The 12700-nt window shown below is 46.2% G+C and overlaps 1 protein-coding gene across 3 annotated transcripts in view; it reads right to left on the bottom strand.

Annotated features, from left to right (window-relative positions):
* VPS53 (VPS53 subunit of GARP complex) overlaps positions 1-12700 on the bottom strand; it is a 168820-nt gene that overhangs the window by 97443 nt on the left and 58677 nt on the right. For all 3 annotated transcript variants that reach the window (XM_010373479.2, XM_030924066.1, XM_030924067.1), the window contains 2 exons: positions 11906-12025; positions 1117-1195 (listed from right to left, as the gene is read on the bottom strand). In XM_010373479.2, the coding sequence (XP_010371781.2) occupies positions 1117-1195; positions 11906-12025 (199 nt within the window). The remainder of the gene's footprint in view (positions 1-1116; positions 1196-11905; positions 12026-12700) is intronic.

The raw sequence follows: 12700 nt of genomic DNA, 5'->3' as shown, positions 1-12700 counted from the left end.
GTAATAAATAGGACTAACGGCTTTCTAATATCTACTCCCTTCCTGCAGTTATATCAGGTGACTAAGGAATAGGAGGTTCTCCAAGAAAAGTACTTTACAAATAAGCATCTGATTACTAGCAGACAGCCACAAAATGTGAAGACATTAAAATCAGGAGCGGAATTCCTACAGAAAGTGATGGGCAAAAGCTGGGGCCACTACTCCCAATTACTTCCCACGTTTCTTTTATGGAACACAAAGAAAAAATAATTAAGATATTTCCAGTTACTGAATTACAGAGCAGACGCTGGAAATGTTCCTTGCATCAGTAAATGAATGTATGTCCCCATCTCCACCCACCGAGTAGGGTCAGGCTCCTTGCCCCTGAATGCTTCAGTATATTTCTGCCTTGAACAATTCTTTCTCTTGAAATAGCTCAAATAATAGAGAAAAGGGCTTGTATGGGTTCTTTCCTGTCCGACACAGGCTAGGTATAAAGATGGCATCTGCTACAGTTGGAAGGGTGGAGCCAAAAGCAGTTCCCCAAGCAGGATGACCGCCGAGCGGGAGAAAGCTGGTTACATGAGAAGTGCAACCAGCAGCTCCCACGTGAAATGCTGTGGGCTTTGCAGACACAACACAAACAGCTCTGCTACCAGAGAGCTCGAGGGCATTAATTCCGAAGAGCAGGCTTACGGTCGGTAGCAGTGAGGCTCCGCACTGTGTCACTCCGAGAGTTACATAAGCCGGTGGATGCTCCGCCCAGTTGTCTTTTCACCAAACAAAACCAGTAAGTTACGTAACAATCCTAAAAGCACTGCGGCATGAGGATTTTTTAAAAATATGGCCATGAGAGAAAAGGAACTGACAGGGCAGACAAGATGGAAGGTTTGACCTACATTAAAATAAGCCCAAACAAATCCTCCCTTTCTGAGGCTGGAAGGAAACAGAGGAGGAACTGCCACCACCTTGGGACATTTAAAATCCAGGATGGTCTCGTTACCCTGAGCCTGCAGCAGACGGATCTGCAGCTGCCAGCAGGCACGACGGGAATGACAACTGCATGGTGACCGGGGTGGGCGTGAGCTCGGCAAGGATGCCGGTCATCTCTAAAGACGGGGAAATGCAGAGCAGTACCTTGGTGCCCTGGGAAGGAAACGCTTCTTCAAAATCGGCCAGGATTTGCTGTCCTAACTCAGTCTGCGCAGCCTTCACTCTGTGAGGAAGAGAGAACATATCATCACCTGGCATAATATCCTTATGTCACTACACACCGATCCACAGGGTCGGAGGGGCTGAAGTCTTTCCAGAAAGGCCAGGAAGGGTCCAGAGACGTCCACGAGGTGAGAGGTCACACACTAGTTAAGTGGCAGGTTGATGAGCAGGACCCAGGCACCCAAGGTATTCTCAGGGTGAATCTATATCCCCAAAATTCTTCTAGGCCAACCCTTTCCCTGAGGTCATATGTGTTCATCTTTACACAGTTCCACTGGGGGTAGTCATGCTGTGGGAAAATGTTACAGAATCACATCCACATCAAATATAAATCTAGTCAGGCACAGAGGCTCACGTCTGGAATCCCAGCATGTGGGAGGCTGACGTGAGAGGGTCACTTGAGGCCAGGATTTCAAGACCAGCCTGGGCAACATTAGAGAGATCCAGTCTCTACAAAAAAAAAAACTAAAATAAAAATTACCCAGGTGTGGTGGCACACACCTGTACTCGGGAGGCTATGGCAGGAGGATCTCTTGAGCCCAGGACTTTGAGGATACACAGAGCTATGATCACACCACAGCACTCCAGCCTGGGTGACAGAGCGAGACCTTGGCTCTCAAACAAAACACTAACAAACAACAACAAATAAATCCATTTTGGATTACTGGTATAACTGCTGTCCTACTCCCTGGAGTACAGAATGGGAAGAGGGCTCCATAGTGTTTTAGGGTGTTTTGTAAAAAATTATTATGGGTATATAACCATTATATATATTTTTATAGAGTACCTGTGAAGTTTTGATACAGGCATATGATGTATAATGATCAAATCAGGGTAACTGGGGTATCCACCACCCCAAGTTGTTACTTCTCTGTGTCAGGAACATTCCAATTCCAATCTTTTAGTTATTTTTAAATATACAATAAATTATTAACTGTAGTCACCCTACTGTTCTACCAAATACTAGATCTTATCATTCTAACTGTATTTTTGTACCCATTAGCCGTCCCACTTTCTCCCCACCTCCCTGCTACACTTCCCAGCCTCTGGGACCCATCGTTCTACTCTCTATCTCCATGAGTTCAGTTCTGAAAATGTTCAGCTCCCACATACGAGTGAGGACATGAGGAGTTTGTCTTCCTGGGTCTGGCTGATTTCATCTCACATCACATCCATTTCCATCCATGTAGTTGTAGTGTTTTGGGTTTCTTGTTAATCCAGAAACCAACAAGCTCATAAGTTTTTAAACAAATGAATGAAGAGAATGTCTTCCATAGTAAAAACAAAAAGATACAAGTGACAAAATGAACTGCTAAAGGAAAGTGAGGGCCACTGAATGATGATTTAAGTTCAGAAGTTTGTGAATATGTAAATGGAACAGCAAGGAAAACCAGTTAGAAAGGGGAGGCCGGTACTCAACAGTGGATGCGAGTGTACTAGGAGCTCAAGAACCACGTGTGGACTTGAATGCAAGGGCAGAAAGGAGAAGCGGATAGGATGGAAAGCAGCTGTGGCTCACGCCCCACGATCAATCATGCCCCTGCCATCGATCACGCCCCGCCATCGATCACACCCCCACAATCGATCACGCCCCCGCCATCGATCACGCCCCGCCATCGATCACACCCCCACAATCACACCCCCACAATCGATCACGCCCCCACCATCGATCACGCACCCCAATCGATCACACCCCCGCCATCGATCACGCCCCAATCGATCACGCCCCCACAATCAATTGTGCCCCCGCCATCGATCACACCCCCGCCATCGATCACGAAATCGATCACGCCCCCGCCATCGACCACGCCCCCACAATCAATCACACCCCACAATCGATCACGCCCTGCATTCGATCACGCCCCCATAATCGATCACACTCTGCATCCCCCACCAGCTGCCTGATGTTGGTGGCCACCTTGCACCAGCCAGACTAGCAGAGCTAGAGTGGAGCAAGGCTCTCGGGCCCTGCTGGACTTCCTGAGCCTGAGGCAAATACTGTCTGGTTGCCAAAAATGCCTTAAAAGAGCACACTTCCATTCTTGGTCTCCGCCCTGCTCCTTCAGAATCAACTTTATGAAGTTTCTAGAAATAGCCAACAGCTCAAAACCACAATTTCTTTGGCTGCTAAGGAGTGTCTGGCAACCTGCTGAGATCTTCTTTTCAAATGAGGGGATAGGCATGACCCAAAACAGTCTGTTTTTTCTGTGGCATGGTTATAATTACACCTTATTCCAAATACCTTCCAAGGTTTTTCCAGTATCTTCAAAACTTTTAAAATCACTCTTAGAGGTGGCTTTGTAGCCTTTTGAGTCAGTTTTCAAGGGGGCCAGAAACGATCCAGATGAGGCTATTACTGGAATAGCCCCCACCTCCAGATCAGAATCAGGGCCATACATCTAGAGCTGTCCAATAGACAGTGGGAGACATTCCTTGCGTGTGAACTCTGACATGAGAGAAAAGAATAAAATTGTACTTCGGAGCTTCTCGTGATCCTCACGTCATGAAGCAGCACACAGCCTCCTGTGGTGCCAGGTCACAAGACAGCTTCCAGAGGCGCAGGCCCCGTGTTCCCACCTCCTTCTTGGAAGCACACAGACAGCACCAGTTCCCTCCTAAGCCACAGGGAACTTACAGCAGGCACTTTTCATGGTTAGAAGAGGAAGGAGTTCTCTTCACAGGGGAAGTGCCACCACTGGCCAGAGCACCCACAGTCACATTCTCAGGACCACTGACCATCTCAGTGACACTGGTGGGCCCGGCTCTGCCTCTGGCCCGAACTATTCGCTACTCCATATTCTTGGTGACTCTGAAACTGAGGTGGCAGAAAGGAGAACCACAGCCTATGATGGCACTTGGTATCACCAGAGACAAAAAAGAGGAAAAATGGCCAGCCTCTGATTTGTAGACCTCCTTGCCATGTTCTTCATTTTCAAAGTCACCTCCTGAGATGGGCTAGACCTGGCTATGTGACTAGTGAGCCGCATAATCATGTCACTTCCTCTCCGTGGGTCACAACTTCAAATAGCTGTGAAATAAGAGGGTGGGGCGAGCGGCCTGTACCAGATGATTCTACGTCCTCTCCAGTGCCGATTATTCCACAACACCCATCTTACGGTGCTGACTGGCTTCACAGGTGGCTACAGGTTAGATGTGTGCTTAATCCTGGAGCAGAAGGATATGCTTCTGCATATAAATGTCAATGTTTCCAAAAGCAGATTTCTTTCTTTTCTCTCTCTTTTTTTTTTTTTTTTTTTTTTGAGACGAAGTCTCGCTCTTGTCCCCCAGGCTGGAGTGCAATGGCGTAATCTCGGCTCACTGCAACCTCCACCTCCCGGGTTCAAGTGATTCTCCTGCCTCAGCCTCCCGAGTAGCTGGGATTACAGGCACCTGCCACCACGCCCGGCTGATTTTTTGTATTTTTAGTAGAGACGGGGTTTCACTATGTTGGCCAGGCTGGTCTTGAACTCCTGACCTCAGGTGATCTGCCCGCCTCAGCCTCCCAAAGTGCTGGGATTACAGGCACGAGCCACCGTGCCCGGCCTCTACCAACAGCAGTTTTTGAAGTGGCTATCAATGATTCAGATGAAAGAGCACCCATTCCCTCACAGACATCACTGATGGTATCCACAGACCCAGACCTCAATCCCAGGCACTTTCAGGGTGAGATGTAAATTGCAGTCTTCATAATCAACTGCTTAAATAGGATTCTAGAAAGAAGTCAACAGACTTGAAAGAATGTACCTTTGACCTCATTCCTTTAAACTCCTTCCTCTTCTAACCATGAAAAGTTCCTACTATAAAGAGGTAGCTCTACTGATAACCGTCACCAAAGCAGATATATGTGCTGAACTATCAAGATTTCCTAGTCATTCCTTTCTCTTCAGACTGGAGTACAGTGGTGCATTCGTGGCTCACTGCAGCCTCAACCTCCTGTGGTCAAGTGATCCTTCTCTCAGCCTCCTGAGTAGCTGGGACTACAGGTGTGCACCTCCATGCACAGCTAATTCTTGTACTTGTTGCAGAGATGGAGTTTTGCCATGTTGCCCAGGCTGGTCTCAAACTCCTGGGCTCAAGCAATCTGCCCACTTCAGCCTCCCGAAGTGCTAGGATTACAGGCGTGAGCCACCACGCCAACTGATTTCCTAGTCATTCAGAAATCATGAGCTGGGCAGCCCTGTCCGTTTCCAGGTAGAGTTCTTTTTTCACTCCACCATGAGACCTGCTAAGCCTTTCTCACAGTTATAAGAGGTTAGAAATGGCTGTGAAAAATATATTTTAGTTCAAGAGTTTCATGGTTTTCAAGAGAATGTAAGAATCTTCCATTCTTTGTTGGGAAATACTGACTGACGACTAGAAACATTCACTTTCATGGGCATGCTTAGGCCAGGAGGATCTGAAATGTAAAGACACTAAAGAAAAAACTCTTTCCTTCAACACTACAGCAAGCATGGAAGCATTTGCCAGAAGGGTAGTTGGAAGAATCAGCTATGCTTGAATCAAGGTTCATGAACTTCCATTTCAAATATGCAGGCAAAGATTTCAGAACACAACTTTTCACATGACTTCCACAATTTACAGACAGCAAGACAGTAAATTCGAGACACGGAAGCAATGCAGAGGGTAGTAACCTGCCTGCCATCTCCCGCCCCTCACAACAAACAGCTATTTCTATCATTTCCAGATGGCTCTACCACCACCACGTAAACATAAAGGAAGAAAATTCACCAGAAAGGAAGCTAAAAATAAGAAGTCTGGACTTTTCTCAAACTTTTAGTACCTCCTAAAAAAACAATTCTAGTCAAGCACTGAAAATAAGAAGCTGTCTCCTCTTGGCTCTTTTTAGTGTTACTTTTTTTTTTTTTTTTCTGAGACGAGTCTGCTCTCTTGCCCAGGCTGGAGTGCAATGGCACAGTCTCAGCTCACTGCAGCCTCCACTTCCGGAGATTAAGTGATTCTCCCACTGCAGCCTCCGGAGTAACTGGAACCACAGGCACACACCACCATACTGGCTCACTTTTTGTATTTTTGGTAGAAACAGGGTTTCACCATGTTGCCTAGGCTGGTCTCGAACTCCAGAGCTCAAGCGATCTACCTGTCTCAGCCTCCCAAAGTGCTGGGATTACAGGTGTGAGCCACCAGGTCCAGCCTTTTTAGTGTTACTTAATAGCACATATTCTGTATTAACCTACACAAAATTATTGCAAACAGAGACTGTGAAATGAACTAAAATTAAATCCTCCTGGGTTTGCAGCAACCCTACGTGATAATGAACGTTTGGAGCACTGAAATATATTCATAGAATGTTGGATTTTCTATTTTTAAGGGAATGTGATTATAACAGTCATTACAAAGTTCCTTCAAATTTTTAAAGCTATCTCTTTGGAAAAATGTTGAAAAGCGAAGAGCCCACCAAAAGTACAGGCAACAAAAGCAAAAAGAAACAAGTGTGACTCCATCAAACTAAAAAGCCCATTAGAGAAATGCAAGCCAAAACCACGACGCAGTATCACCTCACAACCCAGTGGGGGCGCCTTTTCATGCTTATTGGCCATTTACATATCTTCTTTGGAGAAACGCTTACTCAAACCCTTTGCTTGCTTTTTAATTGAGCTGTTCGGCTTTTTGTTGCTGGTTTTTAGGAATTCTTTGTATATTCTAGATACTAATCCATTATCAGATAAATGATTTGGAAATATTCTTCCCATTCTGTGTGTTGCCATTTTACCCTGCTGATAGTGTCTTTTCATGCACAGGTCTTAAAATTTTTCATCAAGTCCAATTGATCTGTTTTTCTTTTGCTGCCTAGGACTTTGGTGTCATATCCAAGAAGCTGCTGCCAAGTTCAGTGCTGTGAAGATCTGCTCTTTGTTTTCTTCTTGGAGTTTTAGAATTAGGTTTTACATCTAGCTATAGATCCATTTTGAGTTATTAATGAATCCCTACACTCGTTTCTGCCAAATAAAAGTTAGTTCTCTCATGTTCCTGCCATGCACAACCCCTCCTTTACACCGACTAGAGATCAGCTCCCACACACATCTCCGTGAGTGCGTGGCCACTGCCTGATAAGGGTCTTATCTTTTCTAATCCAGAACATACTCCTACTATCCAGACTCCTGGACCTCTGTAATCCACTAGACTTTTACAAAATACAAGTGAGATCATGCCCCCCACGCTGAAAATCTTTCACTGTCCACAAAATAAAAAATAAAGTATTTAGCCAGGCATATAAAATCTGACCCCATCTACCTACATAGCCTTATCTCTCTCTGCTGCCTCCAAACTCCTTGAGACCCCCTCTTCCTTCTCGCCCCGCTTACTGTCACGTTGGTAAGATGCCACCCATTCTTTTAAGATTCTGATTTTTTTTTTTTTTTTTTTTTTGAGATGGAGTCTCGCTCTGTCACCCAGGCTGGAGTGCAGTGGCTGGATCGCAGCTCACTGCAAGCTCCGCCTCCCGGGTTTACGCCATTCTCCTGCCTCAGCCTCCCCAGTAGCTGGGACTACAGGCGCCCGCCACCTCACCCGGCTAGTTTTTTGTATTTTTTAGTAGAGACGGGGTTTCACCGTGTTAGCCAGGATGGTCTCGATCTCCTGACCTCGTGATCCACTCGTCTCGTCCTCCCAAAGTGCTGGGATTACAGGCTTGAGCCACCGCGCCCGGCCTAAGATTCCAATTAAAATGGAATTTGTCTATGCCCCCTGCCCTCAGCCCCTGCTTCAGCCTATCAGTTCCTCTTCTGAGATCCTGCTATGCCTTGTGCAGCATATACCATGGTTTTGTTACATCTGTTACGCTGGAATCTTCTATTAATGTCTTTCTTCTCCATACAAAAATGGCGAGCTCTTTGAAGGCAGAGAGTGTGTATTTCTTATTTTTGTGCCTTCAGTCCCCTAGCACAGGGCCTAGGATGTAGAAAATGCAGGGTAAATATCTGTCACATAAATGAAGAAAAGAACAAATGAATGTGAAAGAGATCAACTCTGAATCATCCTGAGAGCAGGAGTAGGAGGGACTGCCTTCCTCCTCCTCCCTCATCTGCTGACAGCAAATCTGCCTGCTCCATCCAAGCTCCTTCCTTCTCGCAGCTCATAAAGTCCTGTTCGCCTGCTTTCTTGGCTGCCTCACAGTCCAGTCTGATAAGGCGATCAGCCGGCTCTAGGTGTGAGGGGTAGGAAGGAGGAGGGAAAAGGTTGCGGTTTTCCTAGTGTTCTGCCAAGCTCTGCTCCAACATACCCTAATAGTTCTTTGGCATTTCAATGACAAGATGCACACTGATGCCCCGAAGCCTTAGAAATAAGAAAAAGATTTTCATAAAAATCCAAATCCAGGCAAGAAAAGTAGTAGACTAGAAGCCTGAGGACTTCCTGGTAGGAAGGATGACAGAAAATCACTGCCCAAAAATGCTTCTCGAAAATGAAAGACATGAAGGTGGTGATACTAGAAGCAGGATGGGGCCCTGGGTCTGCTGCCAGCAGGGCATGCTGTGCCCCGTAATAGGAGGAATCAGCCGCTGTCCACATCTGTACCCACACCGTGAAGGCTCACGCCAGGTGGCAGGGGTGGGCCTCTGGGTCTGAGAACTTTAGCAGTAGCCAGAGGGGCTGCCAACACCCAGGAAGACCAGGGAGCCTCCAAGCCTAGAAGATCAGCCGCTGGGACACCCACCTGGCAGGTTTCTCCAGGTCTGGCCCCCTCACTTTGGAAGAGCTGTCTGTGATAACACTTGGCCAAGCAGCAATTCCCACTTCTCGCCCACGAGCAGGTAGCAGCTAAAGAGCATTCTTGATCAGACTAACAGAGAATGTCAAAAATAAAAAAGAGGCCGGGCGCGGTGGCTCACGCCTGTCATCCCAGAACTTTGGGAGACTGAGGCGGGTGGATCACTTGAGGTGTCAGGAGTTTGAAACCAGCCTGGCCAACATGCCGAAACCCCGTTTCTACTAAAAATATAAAAATTAGCTGTGCATGGGTGGTGGGCACCTGTAGTTCCAGCTACTTGGGAGGCTGAGGCAGGAAAATTTCTTGAACCCAGGAGGCGGAGACTGCAGTGAGCTGAGATCGTGCCACTGCACACTCCAGCCTGGGTGATGGAGTGAGACTTAGTTTCAAAAAATCAATGAATACAATAAAAATGAGCTTTCAGCTAAGAATCACCAAACATTTGAGAAATGTTAAAGAGAGAGAACTGCCACGCTGAACAAACTGAAGATCTTACACTAGGGGACAGAGAAATGGAAGAGGCAGCCCAGCACTTTAACATACAGGTAATTTCTATTCCGTGGGAGATATATGAGAATATTATGCCCATGAGAAAAGAATCAGCTAGATATGCTGAAAATTAAAAAGCTGGATTGTTAAAATAAAAATTCAACAGCTGGGCCAAATAGCAGACTAGATGCAAGTGAAGAATAAATTAAAACAGGAAGACTGGGTTGAGGAACTCTTTCAGAAAGCAGTTCAGAAGGACAGAGAGACGGAAAGCATGAAAGGGAAATTAAGAGACATGGCAGCAGATCTAGAAGCTCCAATGTTCATGTAGCAAGAATTCCACAAGGAGAGAATGCAGAGACCAAGTTGTAGACACTACCCAAAGAAAGGAATAAAGGAGAGTTTCTTAGAGTATGAGAAACTCAGGAGTCTTCAGACGAAGAATACAACTGGGGCTAGGTACAGTGGCTCACGCCTGCAATCCCCTTTGGGAGGATGAGGAAGGAGGATCACTTGAGCTCAGGAGTTCAAGACCAGCCTGGGCAACACAGGAAGATCCCACCTCTACAGAAAAAATGTTAAAAATCAGCCAGGCATGGTGGTATTTGCCTGCACTCCTGGCTACTCAGGAGGTGGAGGCAGGAGGATGTCTTCAGCCCAGGAGTTCCAGGTTGCAGCGAGCTATGACCACGCCACTGCACTCCAGCCTGGGCAACAGAGCAAGACTCTGTCTCAAAAAAACAAAGCAAGACACTCATCTTACTAGCTACAAGGGAAATGAAAATTAAAGGAACTGGATACCGTTTTCAACCATCAGAGAGAGGAAAATGAAGAACAACAACATCACATGTGGCTGAGGGTGCGGAGAAAGGTGCTCTCAGCTGAGGGTGCAGGGAAAGGCGCTCTCACAATTCACAGACTGCACTACAAGTATACAAAGCTCGCTGCAGGGCAAATGGGCAGTAGTTACTAAAATTTTAAATGTATGTAAACCTATAACCCAGAATCTGTCCTAGAGAAATACTTGCATATGTGCAAATGGGGGCATATTTTAAGATTTAGAAACAAACGATCTAACGCTATCCCTGTGGCGTGTTATACTACGGGAGTCTGTGCATCAATTCCAGAGAATGAAGCAGGTCTATACACACTGACGTGAAAAAAAATCTAAAAAATTCCAGAGAATGAAGCAGGTCTATACATACTGATGTGAAAAACAAATATCTAAAATACATGTGGTTGAAAACAAAAAGCAGTTTTTAGAATAAAGCGTAAGGTATGAAACCATTTAGTTAAAACAAAGCAAAACCAAAACCATTAACTGAAACTATAGATTTATGTAAATACACACATAAAAATCCAGAGCGATATCCATTAAACTGATAACAGTTACCACCTCTGGAGAGAACAATGGGATTCTGAGGTCTAGGTAAAGGGAACTCAGGCTTCATCTGTATATATATTTGACGCCTCCCAGGTTCAAGTGACTCTCCTGCCTCAGCTTTCCAAGTAGCTGCGATTACAGGCAACCACCACCATGTCCAGATAATTTTTGCATTTTTAGTAGAGACAGGGTTTCAACATGTTGGTCAGGCTGGTCTCGAACTCCTGACCTCAGGTGATCCACCCGCCTCGGCCTCCCAAAGTGCTGGGATTCCAGGTGTGAGCCACAGGGCCCGGCCATGGCTCATTGAATTTTCTAAAGACCATCACAGCAATCTATCCCATCCCACGTGCTTTTTGTAACGATGTGACTTTGACATTCCTCCCGTTAGCGTTAGTGGGTGGGAGAAGACTATGTTCCTTCCTCTTGAATCTTTGCAGCCTTGTGACTATGGCAGAAGTGATGCTATGAAATTTCCAAGGCTTGTTTCTCTTGGGACGCTCATTCTTGGAACCAGCCACCTTAACATGAGGAAGTTCAAGAAGCCCATGGAAGACAACACAGAATCCCAGCCCAGGCCTGGCTGAGCTCCCAGCTGAGAGCAAGTACCAAGGTGCCAGCCATGAGAGGGAGCCAATGCATCCTCCAGTCCCTCTTGAGCTGCCTCGGCTAATGCTGCACGGAGCAGGGATGAGCCGGTCCCCCTGAGCCAGGCCAAATTATACATGCAAAACAATTATTGTTTTAAGCTACTAAGTTTTGTGCTGGTTTGTTACAAAGAAATAGATACCTACAACAGTTTCCCTCACAAATGGGGACAGCTGAGAGTTGTCCATATACACAACTGCAAACTATCTACCATAGGCAGCTTTAGAAGACATGGTAAGGAGTATCACGGGGGATGCCTGCACCAGACAGAGTCAGATCATGTACCATCTGAGGTTTCTTCACATAATAAGATTCTGCAGTGAACATGCTGAGTTAAGTGCTTAAGCACCTCCTAGCACCAGGTCCTTTTCTGAAAGCAAGATGACTTCCTCCGGGGATGGTTTACCTTTCAGAAAGCTGCCGGATCTGTGGAATCCCCATAGACTTTTCCTCTGGGGACAGTTTACCTTTCGGAAAGCTGCCGGATCTGTGGAATCCCCATATACTTGTGGAAGTGTTCCAGGACATTCATCACACCCTGAAGGAGATTAGCAACTTCTCCGTACTGTCTTCGCCTGGTCATGGCTCTGCAAGGAAAGAGCAAGTTTAAAAGTCTAGAAAAACACTAAGGACACAAGATACAGACACAGAACAACCTACTCCAGCTCTCAAACAGACATCAACTCAGCTGAATCGACGTTCACTGAGTGCTGAGTATATAAGCTGCTGTGCGCTGTGGGAGGCAAAAAACAGGATCTGGTCCAAATCCTCAAGGTGACATCATATAGTAAGGCAGAGAGTCAAGTACACATCTAACTAGTATAAAATAGGATGAACTAGGTTCTAAACAGAAGTGCACGTTACGTGCTATGGTGGGAAGAATGTGTGAGTGATTAATTCTCATTCGGTGTGGGGACGGGAATCTGGGAAGACGATGGATTTAGAATTTGGGTTGGATATTTTGGGATTAGCAAGCTTGGGACAGAGAACAGGGGTAGGGATGTTACTATCTGAGGATTACAGCCTATGAGCAAACCAAACACATCTTTCCAGGACAAAACAAAGGACATGGCCGGGCGCGGGGGCTCACGCCTCTAATCCCAGCACTTTGGGAGGATGAAGCGGGCAGATCACGAAGTCAGGAGATCAAGACCATCCTGGCCAACATGGTGAAACCCCATCTCTACTAAAAATACAAAAAATTAGCTGGGCGTGGTAGCAGGTGCCTGTAATCCCAGCTACTCGGGAGGCTGAGGCAAGAG

The sequence above is a fragment of the Rhinopithecus roxellana genome, chromosome 19 (assembly GCF_007565055.1).
Source record: "Rhinopithecus roxellana isolate Shanxi Qingling chromosome 19, ASM756505v1, whole genome shotgun sequence".
Lineage (NCBI taxonomy): Eukaryota > Metazoa > Chordata > Mammalia > Primates > Cercopithecidae > Rhinopithecus > Rhinopithecus roxellana.
This window is presented reverse-complemented; position numbering and strand designations above follow the sequence as displayed.